This window comes from Numenius arquata, chromosome 16, assembly GCF_964106895.1.
Source record: "Numenius arquata chromosome 16, bNumArq3.hap1.1, whole genome shotgun sequence".
NCBI lineage: Eukaryota > Metazoa > Chordata > Aves > Charadriiformes > Scolopacidae > Numenius > Numenius arquata.
This window is the reverse complement of record NC_133591.1, coordinates 701362-720958: the sequence shown is the minus strand read 5'-3', so window position 1 is coordinate 720958 and position 19597 is coordinate 701362. Positions and strand designations below refer to the sequence as shown.

Genomic DNA, 19597 nt, shown 5'->3' with positions numbered 1-19597 from the left:
AATATATGAAAACAAGTACTTTAACTCATTTTAGGACTCATTTGCTCCTGCTGTCTCTTCCCATGAAGACTGGCGCCTGTTTGTGGCATAACGGTCATTTCCATGGCAACAAACTGTGTGATGGTGCTTGGAAAGCTTTGGCTTTTGGTGGAGAATAAATAAAAGCAGATTCACCCACATGCAAGACAACCCTGTTTTCATGTGAAATGAAGAAATTGAGAGGCAAAAAAATATGATACAGGTTTTCTATATCATGTTCTTTCATGGTTTCTCCTCTGCGGCTGCTCCATGCGCAGTTGCCCGATGCTGCAGCCTGGCCTCGGGAGCTGAGCTGCCTCGGGAGGCCATGGCAGTTCTCTGTGGCAGATCATCACCTGGCTTTGCTGCTCTGGTGCTCCAGGGATGTCTTTTGACGAAACACTAAGTCCCCCTCTTGTCTTTCCATGCATTAAGACATGGTAATCAACTTTGCAAAGTATCTCTGAGATTCTGCCCTAATTGTATTTCCCCCACGTGTTTTCTCATGTACAACTCTCAGTCCGTTTCCATTCCATCTCATAAAAATCCTTTATCAGGAAGTGTCCCCATGGCCCGGCATGGGAGTGCTCGGGGTGGACCCGTCTCCAGCTGAGCTGACACACGGAGCCGCTCCAAAGGCTCTGAGCTGAGCTGCCGAGAGAACTTCTTCGGCACGAGCTGGAGAGGAGGCCAAGCAATGCAAGTTTATAATGTTCATGCAGCGCTTCAGTGTAAAGGTCTCATCCTGGAATAGGACTCCAGGCAGTGCCTGTATTTCAACTCCTATATGAAAATCACTATTTTTTAATGTACTGTTGACATCTATGACTGTAGAAGTGCTGGTCTCAGTGGGGAGCAGATGCCAGCGGGAGCAGCTGATGCACCATGAGTAACCGATGCTGAAAACTAACCTTTTTCTATGTTACGGAAAGACGTGACCCGAAATACCATGCTGTTTCCCTGGGTGTGGGGTAAGAGTCCGAGGACTTGGCAGCGCTTCTAATGATACATCATGTGCTGACAGGTGACACAGCGCACTGCAGCTTTTCCTGCCTTTAAGGTCTGTACAGCAGTTTAGTCTGTCTTTCCCACTACGTTTCTGTCAAGATATAAATCTGAATCTCATGCTAAACTGTTTCTTAGGGAACTGTTTCCATTTTTGTTTAAAGATGGTCTGCTCGTATGTTTTGGGGATAGCTTGAGTCTGCCAGGAAGACAATTTGAAGGCCTTCCTTCAAATTAACCAGTTTTGCCAGTGGTCGTATTCCTAAAGAAGCTTTTTCTGGAACACAGTTTTTGGGCTGTTGCACAACACGTGCACAGATGGATGCTGCTTTGTGTTAATCAGTTGTTTAGGTTGAACAGATCTGTCCAGGATCATATGTTCATTTTGGCAACTCTGCTGTTCCCCTACTACTTCTTTGACAATTTTGTTCTAGTAAGAAGATAAATAAATGAATAAAGCTCTGCATTCACTTAGTCGTTTCGGAGGCTGCCTTTGCCTTTGATGTCTGTCTTTGTACCCCAGCACTGTGCAGATGTTGGGGTTTGGGGTTTTTTTTTTGAGAATCCACCTAAGGAAAAGCAGCAGCACTGGTCTTCCATCGGCAAATTAAATATAACTTAACCTGGCCTCTTTCTTCCCTTCCCTGTCTTATTCCTGCTGGCCCTCGTCGCTCTTCTTGCGGATAAATGAGATGGTCACCCTTCTGGCAGCAAATGGGCTGCCACTTGCCTGAAAACAACTTGAGAAGTGCCTTCCTATCAAGGACTGAGCCCAGTGGTCGTAATGTGTGCCCTCCCAACCGAGAATGTGAACTTTGATCAGGCAGGAAAAGGCCACCGACTTCGTTTCACCGGGTTTTGTTACTGCTCTTTGCCGTAATGATTGAAGGAGCAGCGTTGGCAGCGTGGCTGGCAGATCTCCACTCCTGGCTGTTTATAAAGAGCTGTCTGGGTTATGAAAACCTCCCTCATCTGGCCAGGTGTGCGTCTGGAGACCAGAACCCCTTGTTCCTTTTAGGAGGCCGGTGCTGTGTGTGCTTTTAACCATCAGTTTGGCAGCGAACCTGTCCCTGATGGCTGATACATGTAGGGCTTGCTGGTTTTTCTGGGCCGGTGGGGTGGCCCTGGTCAAGGTGAGCCCTGTTGGTCACACCCCAACCATCTGCGATGGCTGCAGGCCCTGTGGTGTTACCAAAGGCCCCCTGTTCTTTGGGGTGTGCTCACAGCGTCCGTGTCTGCGTGAGGGAGCCGCCTGCTCGCCCAGAAGAGTTTGCCAGCCCAATGGCTCTTCCCTCCCCGAGTCCCCTCCGGAGGGAGGGTGTTGGAAAATGCCGCAGGCGTTCTGAGGAAAGGTGGGAGAGCAGGAGCCACCTCAGCTTGGGATGTCCTCTCTGGAGTCGGAGAACATCTCCCCAGCCTTGGCTGCCATCTCGGCTCCCTCTTCCTGGAGCTGCCGCCCAGGGATTCGGTGGCAGAGGATCCTTCCTGGGACTCCCTTCATGGCCCCAAGCGCCTTGCCAGAGAATTTGTGCCTCCGTTTCTCTTCATTATTGCTCGTTACCATGTGGGCTCTGCTACACGTTTCCTGAAGTAAGAAAAATTACAGTTATTTCAGAAAAGGCGGTGAGCTTGATCGCCGGACTGGTTTGCTGGCCTTAGGAGGGACCTCTGATGGGACTCCGTGCTGTCACTCCTGACCCGCAGCCGTGCTCCTCGACTCTCAGCGTTCCATGCAGGCTCCCCCTCGGTTTGTGCTAAGGCAGAATTGCACAACTTCTGGAGCCTCTTCTCTCCGGTAGCACCGTCCTGTGTCAAACTGGGATGCTGGAAATGAACCGTACCCCAGTTCCCAGGCTCGGGGAGCCTTGTTTTTCTGGGCTGTCTGTGACTTAAATTCCCAGGGTTCTGATGACTCAGACAACTTGCAATATATTATTAATAAATTATGTGCTATTAAAATCCTAACACTGATGTTACAGTTTCCTTTTATTTCCATGGTTAGATTCTGTTGTGATTAATTTTTTTTAATTTTTCATTTTCTTTAGAAACTAGATGCCAAATCACTTATAAAGCTGAATTTTGCTAAAAACAGTGAAGGTAAGTTCAGTAATTTTCTGTGTGTGGTGTTTTTTTTTTTTCTTGAGTGCTTTAATAAATCCTGGTTTGTCTTACTCATGGTAAAGTTATGTAGTTTGTGTTTTCTATCATGGTTTTTACTTTTTGAGTAGAACAACTGCTTCTTGTGAGTGACATGTTTGCCTTTAAAGTTCCACTTCTGGTTTTCTTTGCACTGGGGAGCTGTAAATTATTCAGCAATTTCACTTTACTGGAGCTACCACAGCAGTAAAATACTATTGACTTTAGGGAAAATTTTCAGAAAAGGCTAAATTTCTGTAATATGTTATCTTTTTTTCTAACTTGCCTATGGCATTATTTGCTCTTCACTTGGTTTTCAGCAACTTTTTGTTTATGAAATGAGTTAGACAAATGAACACGTGGGATTTTATGAATAGCAGCACACAAGAGTGCAGCCTCGAGTTTTACTTCTGCAGGGTCAAAGATATAAAATCTGCCATCTAGGAGAGGATGCTCAGAATAAAAGAGAGGAGCGGAGATTAATTCATCTTTTACAAGGCAGATAATAATTTCTTTGAAACAAGAGTGGCAAGGATTAGGTGGGAATGAAATTGTGGAGTGTCTGTCTCCTTATCTTACCAATAGCCCGTAGACTACAAGGGCTTTTCTCTCGCTGATGGATTTCTTCTGCGTTTTGTGTTCCATCTGTCTCAAGAGCAGGGTGTTAAAAACTGATCAATAGTCACCGTGGCCAAGGTTTTTGAAAGATACTGTGATACTGTGCTTTCCTTAAAGAAGCCCAGTTCGTAATGCTGGGGTGGAGTGATGGCAGCCACACGGTCTCAGAAGCCTTCTCCTTAGAAACATGCATGTCCTGTCATGAACTGATCCAGGGAAAATGCAACAAAAGATGAAGAGTAAAATGTTGCGTTTCTGTCTATCAGCAAACTTGTCTTTATTTCTTCACGTGTGGAATGGTTATTATGTGTGTAGGATCTTCTCTTCACACCAGTACAATGAAAAAGGTCTTCAGATACTGCAGTTTATTCCATTTTTATGATCCCTCTTCAGCTGAGAACCTTCTGTCCAGACCAAAGAGAGCATGCCCTCAGCAGCTCTGCTTTTGCTGGAGGTGTAAATGTGGTGATTTGCTCTTTTTGCAGCAGCTGAGTGAGGCCTCGCCTTTTACCAGCGTGTTTCTGTGTCCGTCAGCTGGGCCATACCCCGATGCCTCTTGTAGAAATCCCTCTCTGGGCTTTCTCCTGGATTTCAGCCCCTGGTGGGAATGGCTTTCCTTCAGCGCTGGGGCATGAACAGGAACAGTCCTGGGCTTTCACGTGCAGCTGCGCGTGGGTCAGTGCGCTGTCTCCAGGTGCTGTGAGCAGCCTCTGGCCTGGTCTCCCCACTGGTTTGCCTTTTCAGATGGTAATTAGGGGGAAAAGAACCAAATAGGCCCAACCTACTTCAAAAGTCTCACCCAAACCCCCAGCTCTAGCAAACTGATCCCATATTAATAACCCCCTTGTAATGGCTTTCTGCAGAGATCATCCAGACATTTTTCTTTTCCCTGTGCTTTGCCTCCCATCAGTTTGCTGGTTGTTGACGTGCTTAATATTTATGCTGACCCTCCTGGGAAAACTCACAGCTTGATTAAGGCAGAAGCTGGGCTCCTTATTGAGTAACGTGTTTGGATTTAATGGCGTTCTGCTTGCCACATTTGAATACAAAATGCTCTCCTCTCCCAAAAGCTCAATGGCTGCTGTCAACTTTTTTGTTGGATATGAGCTAAACTTTTATTCCTGGGAACAGCGCTGAAAATAGAGCGCTGGGTGCGTTCCAAGGTACAGGGTCACGCTCTCAATAGAGAATTGATAACAACAATAACATTATATCGTGGCACTTCATCAATATCAAGCAAGTTGGACAAAGTTCTGTGGTGGGGCACTGAAGGCAGCAGATTTCAAACCTGCGTTTTCATTGCTTGCTTTATAATTTTTTTAAGTGTTACTTTTCCTATTTGGTGCTGAAGAGTTAAAGCGTAGTTAAACACCATTAAATGCACACTGAAGTGACACTTTATATCAAAAATGAATGTAAATATTCTTCAAAGAGATAATAAACATTACCTATTTCAAAACAGTTGCAGGGACTTCATGCCAAATTTAAACTGTTTTCCCCTCCATCAGGTAAATACCACTGTCCGGTGCTGTTCACTGTATTCACCAATAACTCCCATATTGTGGCCATCAAGACAACTGGAAATGTGTTTGCCTACGAGGTAGGTTCTCTGTTGCATTACATTATTAGTATTTTATATTTGATATTTGATGCATTTCATTCAAGATCACAAAATGCTTTAGAAAGGCATGTACTTCTTATTCTGTTCTACAGCCAGGAAAATTAAAGTACAAGGAGATGAACTGATTTCGCAAATTATTGTCTGACTTTTGCCTTCAAAAATATGAACAACCCTAGAATATGATTTAAAAGATATTTTTAAAACCTTTTCCTCAGTTAATCTGCATGCACTGTCTTGTAGACCAAAATGAGTAGCTTTAATATGCCTCCTCAGCTGAATTAATAGACAAATGTCCTGTTGTCTTCTTTCTGATGCAAAGTCATCACCAAAACATAAATTGCCTCATTTCTATTCATATCAATAAATAAAAAAGGGTATTTTAACTGGATCTGGGGAAAGAGCAGAGAGAATGCCTTAATGGACACTTGAACTGCATTTTTATTTGTGTTCTGTGAACATTTGTGTGAACCCAGGTGGAATTTATTATTAAAATAAACCATATTTTCTATTCCTTCTAGAAGCATGATGCTTTGATTGCTGTGGTTAAAAAGGCAGAAATGAGTTTAAGCGCAGTCTTTGTTAAATGCTTGTCGATATTGTGAAACTATTGCTCGGTTTGGTACAATTTATGATACCGGGCTTCCTAAACAAGCCGTGCCAAGAGGGTCTGTTTCTCATACTGTGAACTGCTTGAAGCAGTTTATTAGCATTTATCAGTTTGTTATGAGCACAGAATTAATTTACAGACTTCTGGCGGTACTAGAAAAATATTGTCACTTTCATCCAAGGAGAATAGAGGGCATTTGGGTGAAGGGGACAGATTCCGTTCCTTTGCAGCAGAACTCTGGAGTCGTCTCCCTGCACCACGTATTTGCTCATAACAACAGAGCGTTTACTCCACGTTGATTCTCACTGTGAAATGATGTGGTGCTGCTTTGCTGAGCGCTGTTTAGTTTTCTCAGGTGAACAGAAGTGTTGGTGCCGGCTGGGAGCAGCAGTCGGGGGGCCAGTGCAGCTCTGCTGCTGGGCGAGCTGGCCTGGGACACGCGTGTGTCCCCCCGGGGTGCTGGGGGAGATACGGACCCCTTGTTAAAGCTCTCGTCTTGTACCAGCTGTGAAATACTTCACTTGGAAAACTGCCAGCAAGATTTCTTTATTCTGGCAGTACTTTTACAATGAATTTGGTTAAGATGATATGCATCTCTATGGAATGGAGACTGCAAGGTTCTTTTTTTTTAAAAAAAACAAAAAACAAACCACACAAAACTGTAGTTTTGCAGGGGTGAAAGACAAAAGCTTCTCATCTGTTAAAGAATACAATGAAAATATTGCAGCTGCCATTGAGAATGAAGGGTGACGTTGTTTTCTTTATCATTTGTACTTTAAGGTTTTATTGGTATCACGTATACTTGTAATATTTACACATTAGAATCCGATTTTTAATATCTGTGCTTTTTGCCCGGCCGTTAGGCAGTTGAGCAGCTGAACATAAAGCCAAAGAGCTACAAGGATCTTTTGACAGACGAGCCCTTCACTCGGCAAGACATTGTGACGCTGCAGGTAAACCTTTCTTTCTGTTACATGCCTTAAAATACAGCTTTTTTGGGGAGGATGAAATGTTGCTGCGTACACTGTTATAGCAGGAATCTAGAGTAATTGAACAGAGAAACATTGTCTGTGTGTGTGTCTTGGAGATGGGTGGAAGGGGAACTGCTGGATTTTCTTTGTTATCCAGATGAGCCACAAGGGTGCCATGTAACTTAGAGCTTGACAAATCCCTGGAGGGATTGTTGTGTGCCTTTTAGATAAGACGATTGTTCAACTTTGTAAATTGAAGGAGAAAAATCAAACTGCACAGAAAAAGTCAAGGGCGCCATGCAAAAATGTGAATTTTGACAAATGTATTTGCAGTTGCTCACTATTTGACTGTATCTGACTGAATATAAGATCTTATGTGTAATCCTAAATTTTGGCTATGAAACTACACATAAGATTTTGGGGTATTTTTTTCCATTAATCTTACCTGAAAAATTGCTGTGACACCTCTGATTTAGTGTGAGACTTAACAGAAGTGCATTGGGGAAAGACTGGGTAGAGGAAAGGGAAAGATAATGTCCAGAATCATCTTCAGCTCTTGCCAGCCGACAGCACGTTACCAAAAGGATCCTGTTTCAGAATGGAAAGTATATAAACTTTTAGGAAATCGCCATGTTACATTATGACTGAAGTTGATTGCCTAAAAGAGTCAAAGCTTCAGAAACATATTTTTCATAGAATGTTTCTCTAAATGTAGAGTAAAATCAGCAGCAAACCCTGAATTCAAACAGCATTGTAAATTTCAGAGTGGGAAAGATACTTACTTGATTAAAAGTAGGCATTTTTAAGCTTGCGTGATTTCAAAATAGGGGAAAAAGATTCAGTGATCATAATTACTGGAGTCATGAGTTTAGTATGCACCTCATGAACAGTAAATTGCCGCTAACCAAGACTAATACTGTCTAACTTGAATAGAAAAGTATTTTTCATTTATGTCTAAATTTAAATGTATCCCTTCTTCCCTACTCCCCAGCGCTGAGCAGCACATTTATAAATATTTTTCCTCTGTTCCTTTGGGTTTATGGCTGTTCAAGCTAATGCAACAAAGTAAAATGTTTTTAATCCAATGGATGCAAAACCCATAGCTTTTTCTGACTGAAAGCTCCCAGCAGAATGTTATTGGAACGTAGCTGCATGGTTGCTAATGGATTTGGAATGGTAAAAAAGGACAACATGAGTGACTAAAAGTGTTTCTCTGCATCAGTGGGGAAAAAAAAATTATTTTTAACAAATAATTGAAATGTGCAATCATTTAAAAATATTTTGGTATGTTTTATAGGTTTGGAGCTGAACATATGTATAAAATGCATATTCCTGTCACACGCCCAGCTTTGATTTTTCATAGACACAAACAGATGCTCTAGTCCCCTAAATCTAAACTTCAGAGTGCGGTAGCTAGTGATCTGGGTGTTCCCTATGTGGGTTTTTGTCAATAATTTTCACCTTCACTCTGTTCTTGACATGTTGGGTTTCTCTCTTGCTTGGAGGGATGTGTCCATTAACAGAAACTGAGTGTGGTTGTTGTCCGGTCACTGGTACAGCCGTCCTGCTGGCTGTGTGGGGGTCACAGCCGTACGCTGCCTGTACCTCTCTGGGTCCGTTTAGGATTTCATAATGTATGAGTAATTAAGTAAACAGCTCATTAGGGATTGGTGTTAGCTGCACTTCTGTAGCGTACGATCTTGTGGCCTAACTCAAATCAGTTTGGAAATAGCCAGCCTTGGGGCTGGGCTGGCAGAGACTGTGACCATCTGAATGCTGTTACTGGCTCCCGATTGACCCTTCACCCAATTAGCTCTTAAGTATTTTTTCCGAGAAAGGATTTTCAACCAACAGGCTAAAATGGCTTGGGGGGTTGAATGGGGGTAAGAGCCGTTGGATGCACGGCACAGCCCCCCAGCAAACTGGCAGGTGTACCCCGATCTCCCCTGTGCGGAGCCCACCCTGCCCTGCCCGGCTCTGCTGGGGCCAGACTGCAGCCTGAAGCACTGTGACAAGCCCGGGTACTCAAACTGCTTATGTATATGTGGTGTAGGAATCCGTTGTTATTTTCTCATGGTGTAGGAATCCGTTGTTATTTTCTCGTGGTGTTTTCTGCATGTGAGCTGTTGACAGACCGGCCGCCGTCTCCCCCACGAGCTCTCTTGCTGCCAGCCCTGCCGGCAGCGCGGTGGCGTCCCCCTGCCAAGCTCTGCCACCTGCGGCTCTGTCCCTTCGCCAGCCTTCCTGACTGCAATCTGCTGTGCTTCACTGTGCCCCTGCAGCTCTGCCCCAGCCCCGCTTCTCTTAAAAACCCTTCAGTTCTGCGGTGAAATTTATCACACTGTTGTGTTCCCTTTCCTGGCTGTAAATCGAGTTGTGGGGTATGTGAGGGAGCTGGTAACACTGACCCCGCCGTTTGGCAAAACGGTAGGTATAAAGGAAGTTGCTATAAACAACATTCTTTGCTTGGCAAATAACAGCTGAATAGGGCTGTCTGTAGTAGCTGTGTTTATCAATAGAAAATAGCGTTTCCAGAGGCTGCCTCTGAGGGTCCTGGGAAGCAGATGGGGTACCTGTGTGTTTGGTAGTGAAATACAACATGGTAAATGGAAAATTTGAATAATGTCTGTTTACAGATTATTTGTATGATCACATTTTTCCTTATTGACACATAAAGGGCAATCCTGCAGCTGCTAGGGATGTTCTCTTACCAGAATAGCAACTGACCTCAAACCTGACCCCTCTCTCCTAATGTATATAATTAAAAACAAAACCAAAAAAAATTTTGCTCTTTTCAGAAGAGAGAGAATTGCGTAGAATTCTGTGTTCTGTTCTCGGTGCTAAATATTATTCAAACACTAATCATAGTCCACCCCTGTTATGTTTTCTGCTGGGCACCATCTCAGCGGGTTGCTTTGATTTTAGTGATAGTTATTTGGGTCCTATTGCTGCTAAGTTTACTTGTTAAAAAAGACAAATTATTATCTTGAACCAGAAAAAGCAAAATCACAGCACTGTCTTAGATCTTTGATGTGCTTCTCTTTGTGAAGGAATCCGCACTGCTTCCCGTGCTTAGATGTACAGAAATTGCTTTTTTCCCTGCTGAAATGCAGACGCCCCGGGGTAGAGCACGGCAGTTCCTCATCAACATATGGCGGTATCATCCACCCCTCGGGCGGGAGGTGAGGAGTAATACCATCTCCTGGGGTGCAAGATGCATTTCCAAAACTGAGTGCAGTTACTCAGGCAAAAGATGTCACGGATTCTGGTGTCTTTCTGGTGTCATTCTAGTATCTTGGTGATAACGGCAGAAATACGCGTGACAACATTCCATGTGAAACCCTTCCTAGACATCCCCACTCTTAGCATGAGTGGATTTTTTAGGCTGCAGCTCTTTACCCTCCGGTTGCAATTTCCTTCTCTTAGCTGTGGGATCTGGCCACCAACTCGAGTCCAGCTTCCCATCCTCTACACTGCAGGCGTGACTTTTTTCCGAGTTTCTCTCTCTGTGTTTCAGTCTCACATTTTGCAAATTGTTCTTTGTGTAACGATGTGGAACTTTACAGCGAGCACGTCAGTGCGTGCAGTCTGGATCCCCCCTGTGCCGTGTCGGGGGGAGAGGAGCAGGGTCAGGCCTCGCTGCCGTTAAAGGGAAATAAAGGTTCGTGGTGTAACGTGCTCCCGTATGTCAGTTTATTGTTCCTGCACAGCTAATCGGCCGTGGACACGACACGGTTCCCAACAAGCTGTTAAACACCGCTGGCGTTGGTGGCGGGGAGCATAACTAATGAGGAGTTGGAGGCAGCCGAGCTGCGCTCTGTTAATTGATATTTTGCTCCTCGGCTATTTCTCGCTTGCTCGTTGTGTGGCAGAAGGTGGGAGCAGATGTCCTCGTGGTGGCTGAGGGTGAGGGCTCCTTGGGGGGATGTGCTGGGATGCGGCTGAGCCAAGGGAGCGAGGGGAAGCCGGCCTCAGAGAGACCCCACCGTCCCTCCCCGCGCTGGTGTCCCCCTGCCCTTCTGGGGCTGCGTGGGATTATCGGGGTGAAGCTGTTTCCCTGAGTCAGTGAAACAGGAAAATGATGGGGGGGGGAAGCGGAATAAAACTTGAGATTGTTTTCAGAGCTCAGCTTTCAGGAAAACATCAAATAGGAGATTTTTAATAGTCGTGATAGTTAGCAACCCTTTGAAGTCTGTCCCTGTGTTAGTAATTTGCTAAACTTTAGTTTATGGTTTGTAACCTTCATAAGAAAGGCCCCGAGACTGCTACCCATGGTAATTTGAGTGTGTATTTTTAAGCATGCAAAGACAAACAAAAGTAGGCCAATTTACTCTTCGTGCTTCGCCTTCCTTTCTGGTTCCTGTGTGCTGACACAGAACTCGTTTCTTTAGGCCCTTGGGCTTTAGGGCCTGATCTCAACAGGGAGTCCAGGCCTCCTGCGGCCAGGAGCGGCCGTTCATTCCTTAGGGCTGAGGGCTTTGACCAGGGGGGTCTGTCCGTCCCTCTGTCCCTCGGTGGCACCGTTCCGTGCCCAGCATCCCTCACCAGGCAGCCAGAGGGACTGGCCAGGCTGGCTGTTAGCGTGCAGGCAGTTTTCTTCCTGAAGTGGTATGTCTGAAGAACATCCACACTTTTTTTTTTTTTTTTTTTAATTTACATAGACCTACCGTAAGAGAAGGTGTACGTTGTGCTGCAGGACTCATTTCCATCAGGAAGGAGCTGGTTGCTCTCCTCTGCAGCAGAGGTTGGGCCAGTCTTGCCCTTCCATTCCCGCTCTTGGGATGGCAGAAGCAAACGGTCCCTTGTGTTTGAGTCAACGCTCACCCTGTACTCTCACAGAACGCACGTTTGTTTCATTCTAATCAAACTAGTTCTAATCAAACGTCTCCTGCTGTATCACGACACTGTATTTGGGAGGGAATCGATCCGTCCACTGCTCATCCCGGGTGTCCTGTCTACGAGAACACTCAAGTTCCAAGGTGAGGAACGGTTTTTGAGGTTTTTTCCGCCTGAAGAGGGAGGCTGGTTTGGGAGCAGGCGTGTGGGCTCTCTGCCCTCCCGCTGCCTGCTGAGACCAGGCTGCGGCTTTGCAGGATCAGGAGCACAAGGGAAAACACTAAATAAACCTTTGTTGAGGTTTCCATTTGAATAAATGCCCCACCTGAAGGTGACGAAGGGCCTTGTGCGGAGCCCCTTGCTCTCAGCTCGGGCTTCGGGGATGTCCCAGGCCGTGGTCTGCCGGGAGGGGGGCTGCCCGTGGCCCTCGCTGTCCCTCAGACCGTATGGGTGCATGGGGTTTGGGGAAATCCCTTGCAGGGAAGGAGACAAACGTTTTCTCCGGAAAAGGTCTAGGCCTGCAATTAGGCTGGTTAAACCGGGTAAACGTGGCTGTGGGTCAGCTTGAGCTCATCTGATTCGTGGCACCCCGAGCACACAAAACAGTTGGTTTCATAAGGCACTGGCAGTTGCAATGTCCTTTTTATTTTTAAACAATCAATAAATCAGAAGATCAAGAAGCTTTATTTAGAGGAATATGGCGAAGGTGTTTTCTGGTTCTCTCCCGTCTTGCTCTTCAGCTTTGCCGTCAACAGCAGACATGAGCATTGCTGCAAATCCATTTATCTCTATTAATATTAATAGACAGATTATGTTTTTCCCTTTTCTGGAAAGGGTAAGCAGGCTTCCTTCCTTCACCTTCTGAGGCAGTACGTTTATGTGCAGGGCGATGATTTCTGTCTGGGAAAGCTGCAGCTCGTGGTTACTGAAGAGTGTTTGGGAGGAGCAGTCTGCTCAGCAAACTGAGCCCTTTGGCCAGCCCTTCTCCATGCTGGCTGTCAGAGAGCAAGGCTGAAATTATCTCTGTTCATACATACATAAATAGGTGTGTGAGGTAATAAATAATAAATACAGCTGAGTCCCAGCTTCAGAGGATACCAAAATGGTTAAAAAAACAGGTCTGCATTTCCTATTGCTTAGTAGTTTTATTTAAAGAGGATCTGTTTCTAATGCAAGATCTTAAAGATAAAATATCCTTTTTTTTTTCTGGCAATCTATGTCTTGATGAAGGTCTGTTGGAGAGATGTAGGGGGGCAGGACATGACAGAGGGGGCAACAGAAAGCCAGGAGGTCACCATTAGGGTACAAAATCACAGAGCTTCATTTCATACATGTGTTTTGGTTTTACTACCAGCAGTAAAACTGAAAATGCACTCTGTGGTGGAGACACACCATTTCAGGGATGAATGAAAGGCATAATTAGGTCATTTAATAAGTGATGGAGCTACCAGCTCTGCTGGTATTAATCATTACTTTTAGCAGAGATGGAACATTCAGAACTTCTTACCAGCAGTGGTGGTCTGAGAAGCTTTGTTAAATTCTTTGGGGTTATACTGCTCATGTCAGTGTCACAGTTCTTTACATAATACGTTGCATTATTTTTATCCTGAACTCAAAACTATTGCATCTTATTCTGATGTTTTGGTATTTTAGATTTGAATTGTTTTCTGTAAGACAGGATTTCCAGAAGTGACTGTGTGTCCTGGGCTGATGTTTTGACCTTTCTGTGCTGCAGAGGAGCTTGAGGAGAAAACCTTGAAGTCATTGTAAGAAGAGGAATAAGGACTGTTTAATAACAGTATAATGTAACCTAGATCACCAGCAGGCTTTCCTTGTCTCGCTCTCTCTAACAAAAGGTCAAAGTTATGCAGAAAGTCGCCTAGAGATAGTATAAAGACTCACAGTTAATGGACTGTGGGTTTTTGCTGTTTCCCTTGAGTGGTCACTCAATAGTTTTCATAATACCGCTTTTTGTTGCTTTTTTGTTATTTTTTACTTTTAAACGTAATTCTGTAAGCACAGATTTCACTGTTAGAAAGAAAAACCAATCAAAGCAGTTCTGACTCAACGACTTGCTCTGAGGTTTATTTGTATTTGGAATGCATTGCAGAGGGTCACAGAGCGTGTGGAAATCGGGCGCTGCTGCAGGTGGGAGGAGGTGGCCCGTGTGGCTTTGCATGGAGTAAGCTTACACCAAACCACAGGAGGGAAGAGTCAGGGGATCGCAGCTCCTCCTCCTCCCTTCTCACCAGGATAGGGCAGACTCAGCTTAGTTCTGTTGGTAACTTCTGTAGGCAAAATATGTGTAATATTAGGTGTGGGACTAAATTCCACATCCCTACAGAGCCTATTGTGAACAGGCTCGTCGCCGATGTCGGTTGGGGTTGATGGCATTATATTTGTGTCATCTTTCTGTGTTTGGGGAGTACAGAAGTTATTCTGTCTCTCCCTATTTGTTTATTATGGTGGTGGTTGCCCTTCAAACCAGCCTGTTGCATGGAATGGGTGCCTACCAAGCTCTCTGATATTTGGGTTTTTTTCATTATTATTTTCAGGATCCAACAAACCTGGACAAGTTCAATGTCTCAAACTTCTTTCATGTTAAGAACAACATAAAAGTGATTGATCCAGGTAAGGATGAATTGAAGGCAGGCTGAGAAAACAGCAACCCAAATGTGCCCAACCTAAAGGTGATGTTTTGGAATTGACACTGTTTTCTGGTGGACATCCCTCAGTGACTGGTGGTACCTTCAAAAGCTTCTTGGAAACATGAATATCTTGTTGAAACTGTTGCTTTCGCATCAAAAGGTGTTAACGAATTTGCAAGCAAAGACACGATTCTTTGAGAAATTGTTAACTGTCTCCGTTGAGTGCTGTGCAGACACGGAAAGCTTCCCATATCCTTTAAAAGTAGCAGATGAGAGACAAGGGGGAAGCGGAGGAACAAGAATTTGCCAAAAGGTCCATTAACCAGAACCGGGACAGGGAACCCTTGGTCTCCTCATACCCGTCTGCTGGGCTTTTCATGGGCATCAGCGTTGTATTGTCCATCCTGCGCTCTGGCTAACAATGGGCATCTTCCAAGTTATAGATTGATATAGATTTTTCTAAAATAATCTCAAAATTATTTTAATAAGAATTTTTTTCTTTCTAGATATCAAAACTAAGAAATTTGCTTCTCAATTCTTTTGTCATTTTTTGATAGCTAAATGCTTAGCAATACCTGCTAATACTAAATTGCTGAGGGAAAAAAATCTCTCCTTTGCCCTTGAGGTTTTCTTTAGAACTGTTTCTAATGAGGTCTAATTGCTGATTCGAAGCATGGTGTGTTTTTCTGGGTCTTATTATGCTCATATCTGTTGGGTTTTTTTAAGCTACTAATTCTGCAAGCAAGCATCTCTCATTCTATTTACTTGCTAAAAATAAGTGGGCATTATCTCAGAGATGGAATGTTTAATATCCAGCAAATAGTAGGCATACCAAGACAGAGAACAAGTGAAACTTGTAAAAATAAAAAAAAATAAATTAAAAAAAAATCAAATTCTGCAGTGCCAGCCTCCTCCCCTGGTATCACATTGGAGATCTGATGATGGGATTTTTGCGTCACAGGCCTGGCCATTCAGTGAGAAGACAAAGGACAGACGTTTGTATTGTACCCAACTGTATCTTGTCTTGATTGTTCTGTAAAAATTTTACAAGACTTGCATGAAATTAGATAATTCCTAGCGGTTTCAAAGACGTTGTTGCTGCAGTTGATTTGAAGTTGTTTTTTTCTTTTGTTATGCTTCATCATATTGGCATTTATTGTGCTATATTTCAAGTATACACTGTCATTAGTGTAATGCATTGCTATTTGTTACTGTTTCTGCAGGAATAAATATAGTTAATAGGCCTTTTTATTTAAAAAAAAAGTAGAAAAAATATCTGGAAGATTTTTGTGTAACTAGATGTGTAATAAACTGAAGGAGAACAAGTAGAATTTTCCTTTTAATTCTGAATGATTTAACTTTGTCTTATCTAGATGAAGAAAAAGCAAAATTAGATCCATCTTACTATTTGAAAAATACAAATACAGAGACCCGAGAGACTTTACTGGAGCTTTATAAGGAGTTCAAAGGCGATGATATTCTAGCAGCTACTATGAAGGCTCCTGAAAAGAAGAAGGTGGATAAGCTGAATGCAGTAAGTTGATTTAATTTGTAGTTTGGCATTGATTGACTTCTTCAAGAATGGTAATAGATGTTTTTCAACTTACAGGCCCGTATTGCAGTATAAACAGACACTAATCCTTATGTTTCCTGTTACATGGGAATTTGTCATAGATGAGAATATGAGAATCATAGTGGGATTCCTTAGAAATATGTTTTATGTGTCAGTGAGTTTCTCTCTTTAAATCATTGTAAATGAACCTAAACATTTTAGAAGTGCAGCACAGCAGAAGATGGAATCTTTATGATGTGGTTATGATGTGTATGTTGGCAGAACCTTTTTTCCCAGGTTGTAATCTCTTGCTTTGAATTTGTTTATCATTGCTTCCTGCAGTTACTGGCAGAGAGAACACACCTTAAGGGCAGCGCAAGTGAATCATTTCTGCTGTGGGCAAATATAGAAATGATCCACAGCTGCTCCTCCATTTATTTCCACTGGAATGCAGGATTTTTAGTGGAATATTTTAAAGGATGTTCTTTCCAGGTGCATGTTACCATGTGTTCATGGTTGTCGAGAGAAACAGTTCATCTGCGTCTAGATATCCTACATCAAAGGCTGTTTGAAACGGGCAAGACAGAGTATTCTTCTTTCCTTTAACGATTCTGGGGTGTATGTGTCTTCGTGCTTTGATTACACTCACATGAAAACGCGCAGCAATGCAGCACGTGGCGTTAGTGAGGAGGCTTAGTGGCAGGTTGGGGAGTGCGTGTGACCAAGGGGTAGGATCACGTTTGCCCCTTTTTTGGGGCATCATACTGTTATGAGAAAACAAAAGATGTAGGGAGGAAAAAAAGAGGTGAGAGACAAGAATGAGCTGTGCAGATGTTGGAGAGTGTCAGCTCCAGCTGTGGATGGGCATAACTATAAACTTCCATGGGATGGAGTGTGACCTTATGGACAGAGCACTGCCCTGATCTGTGTTCCCCACAGGCATTGCCTCAGAGCCACTGCGTTTATCTCCGGGTTTATTAGATCTTTGTAATTCGCTACAAAATTCATGTGTGACGTTCACGTTTCCTTTCTGCAGGAGAATTGCAGAGCTCAGAACAGACACTGGGAAGCGTGGGTCAGTGCCTCTGCCCGGAGCAGGGCCGTGTGGGAGGAAGAGGGTGGTTTGATCTCCTCCACGCTATCTCTGCGCTTCCCTGGATTTTCCTTCTACTTACTCAGCAGCGTTGGAGAATTTTACAGATGTCTTGCCAGCAGTACTCCTTTCATATCCCCACCTGTGGATATACAAATTAATTCTGCTAATAGAACCTTTGCATACCACTGTATTAAACTGTAGTGGAAGCAATGAGCTCCTTTGGCTTCGGCAGCCTTAACTGGAGTCTCATCGGGGCTGATGTCACAGGCAACAGATGGAGAATTACCGTTGCGTCCTGCGTTTGTTTCTTTCTGTAGGAGTTAGAACGGAAAGTCTGCCTTCAGAAGGATGGCATTTGTGTGTTTGTAGTGCTTATATAGTATCTTTAGTAGATAAATTCTAAGATCTAATGTCTTTTTCTCTTTTTCCCCCCGTGAACAGGCTCACTACTCCACCGGAGCAGTAAGCGCTTCCTTCACCTCCACAGCAATGGTGCCTGAAACTACCCACGAAGCAGGTACCAGAACTGCCTTCCTCCAAGCTGTCCATGCACTTTCCAGCTTTAGAGCATGCTCCATAGCACCCATACACCTATGGGGACTGAGGGACTACGTTGATAATTGGTCAGTCCTGATGCCTTGGGAATGTATTCCCTGAGCAGATACAGCCATACTTCCCAGTGAGCCCATTCTGAAAATAATGGAGCAAGTACGAATTAGCTTTGGCTTTGAATGGCAGTTACTTATGTTGAACTGAAATTAATGAGGTATTTTCTATGCCCAGAAACCACAAAATGGGATATCCACTTACTTAAGTTAGGAACGAAGTATAATCTCTCCTCAAGGAGCGTACAAAATCTTTACCACTTTTTTGGCCTACCCTGGTATTGGTTAGAATGACAGCAAATTTTGTCATGGTAACTTTGGATTTACTGCTTTTCAAGGCTACACAGAAATGCATTTTAATACAATAAAATTTTCTTTTCATTCTCCAGCCTAAGCACAAATGTGTAAAATTCATTTAATTTGGATATTGGTTAAATAGTTGAGTGATTAGTATTCCCAGTTGAATAGAATGGTCTGGCTTTTAGCACTGAAATTCAGAAGTGTGTCACACGTAGGCAAAGCTTACACACCCTGCTAACACTGCTTTGCCAAGTTGTTCTTTCCTTGTAGATTACAGTGATTTGCAGGTGAATCTTTGAGTGTTGAAAATATCTGACTGACTAGAGATTTTGACAAAATGGGAAGTGGAAACATCCGAGACTGGTCCTTTGGTTTGGCTTTCCAGTAATGTTTCCAGTAACTTTGCCTCATTTGTTTTCAGAGCTGGGTAGGTCCTCGTATGTCAGCAATTTGTGGTTGACTGATGACTACCTGCTTGGCTTACGCCTTTGACAAGAAATGATTTGGTTTCAGAGTAACGTTTGTGATTGGTAGACGTTACTTGAAAATTATAGTTTGTAATCTTGAATGCTTCTGTGACTTAAAAATACAGATGATATTGTTGGTTCTTGAGGAGTTGGTGGTTTCCTATAATGGAAAGTGTTGCAGAGAGATTAATGGGAGGTTATCGTAGATGAATTGCAGAGCGTGGTCCCTGAAGAGCCAGGGCCCCGGGAGAAGAGGTCAGAGAGTAGAATCCAGCAGTTTGGTTTCTGATGATTTCTAAAGACCAATGAGCAAGCTTCCAGAGAGCTGATTATTGTCTTTTGCTTCAATACAGCTGCTATTGAAGAAGATGTTGTGAGATACAAATATGTGAAGAAGAAGGGCTATGTGCGACTTCACACTAATAAAGGAGACCTCAACCTGGAGCTGCACTGCGATATGGTACTGTGTCCCCCACAGGATGAGTCTCTCTCGATAACACACAGAATAGGAGCTGGAAATGGAAATGTCCAGAAAAGGGAATACTGTGTAGTCATAGTAGATCCAGATAAATAACTAGCTTTCAGTTGTTTTGGTGCGTTTTGATACATACATAAAACTCCCTTGTAAAATGTATATGTATTATACTACTATATGTACAGATGTTCTCTGTGAGCAGTCCCATACATTTTAGTGAATGGCTTACAACGTGTCAAGGTACATGTTTAGAACTTCAAAGGGTCAGGATTACAGCCACCCAAATAGTGACAGGGAAGGTAGAGAGAAAAAAGAAGGAAGAGCACAGAGAATAGAGAGCAGCCCGAGGTTACGTAGCAGGTTACTGCAGAATGGGTAAAGAACCTCAGTGAAGCTGAGAGCAGTCTGTCAGCCCGAGTATATGTAGTTAAGATCCCCAGAAATGGTTAGATTTGCTTCTAAGTCCTGCACTTTGCAGAACAAACCTAAAAGAAAACCTTAGAATATGGGTTTTACTTCCTGCTGTCTTAGTTTTTACAGCTTGAGTCTTCAAACATCTTCCCTTTGCCATTAAGAGGTAGACATTTTAGAAAACAACAGACTACAGGGTTTTTTATAGTCAATACAGACTGATTCTGGGGG

At 43.6% G+C, this 19597-nt stretch overlaps 1 protein-coding gene across 1 annotated transcript in view; it reads left to right on the top strand.

Moving 5' to 3' along the window:
* Window positions 1–19597, top strand: part of PPIL2 (peptidylprolyl isomerase like 2) — a 66894-nt gene that overhangs the window by 11915 nt on the left and 35382 nt on the right. Inside the window, exons 6-12 of the mRNA XM_074159480.1 lie at window positions 3069–3120; window positions 5286–5377; window positions 6869–6958; window positions 14368–14443; window positions 15834–15994; window positions 17550–17625; window positions 18834–18940. Coding sequence (XP_074015581.1) covers window positions 3069–3120; window positions 5286–5377; window positions 6869–6958; window positions 14368–14443; window positions 15834–15994; window positions 17550–17625; window positions 18834–18940 — 654 coding nt within the window. The remainder of the gene's footprint in view (window positions 1–3068; window positions 3121–5285; window positions 5378–6868; window positions 6959–14367; window positions 14444–15833; window positions 15995–17549; window positions 17626–18833; window positions 18941–19597) is intronic.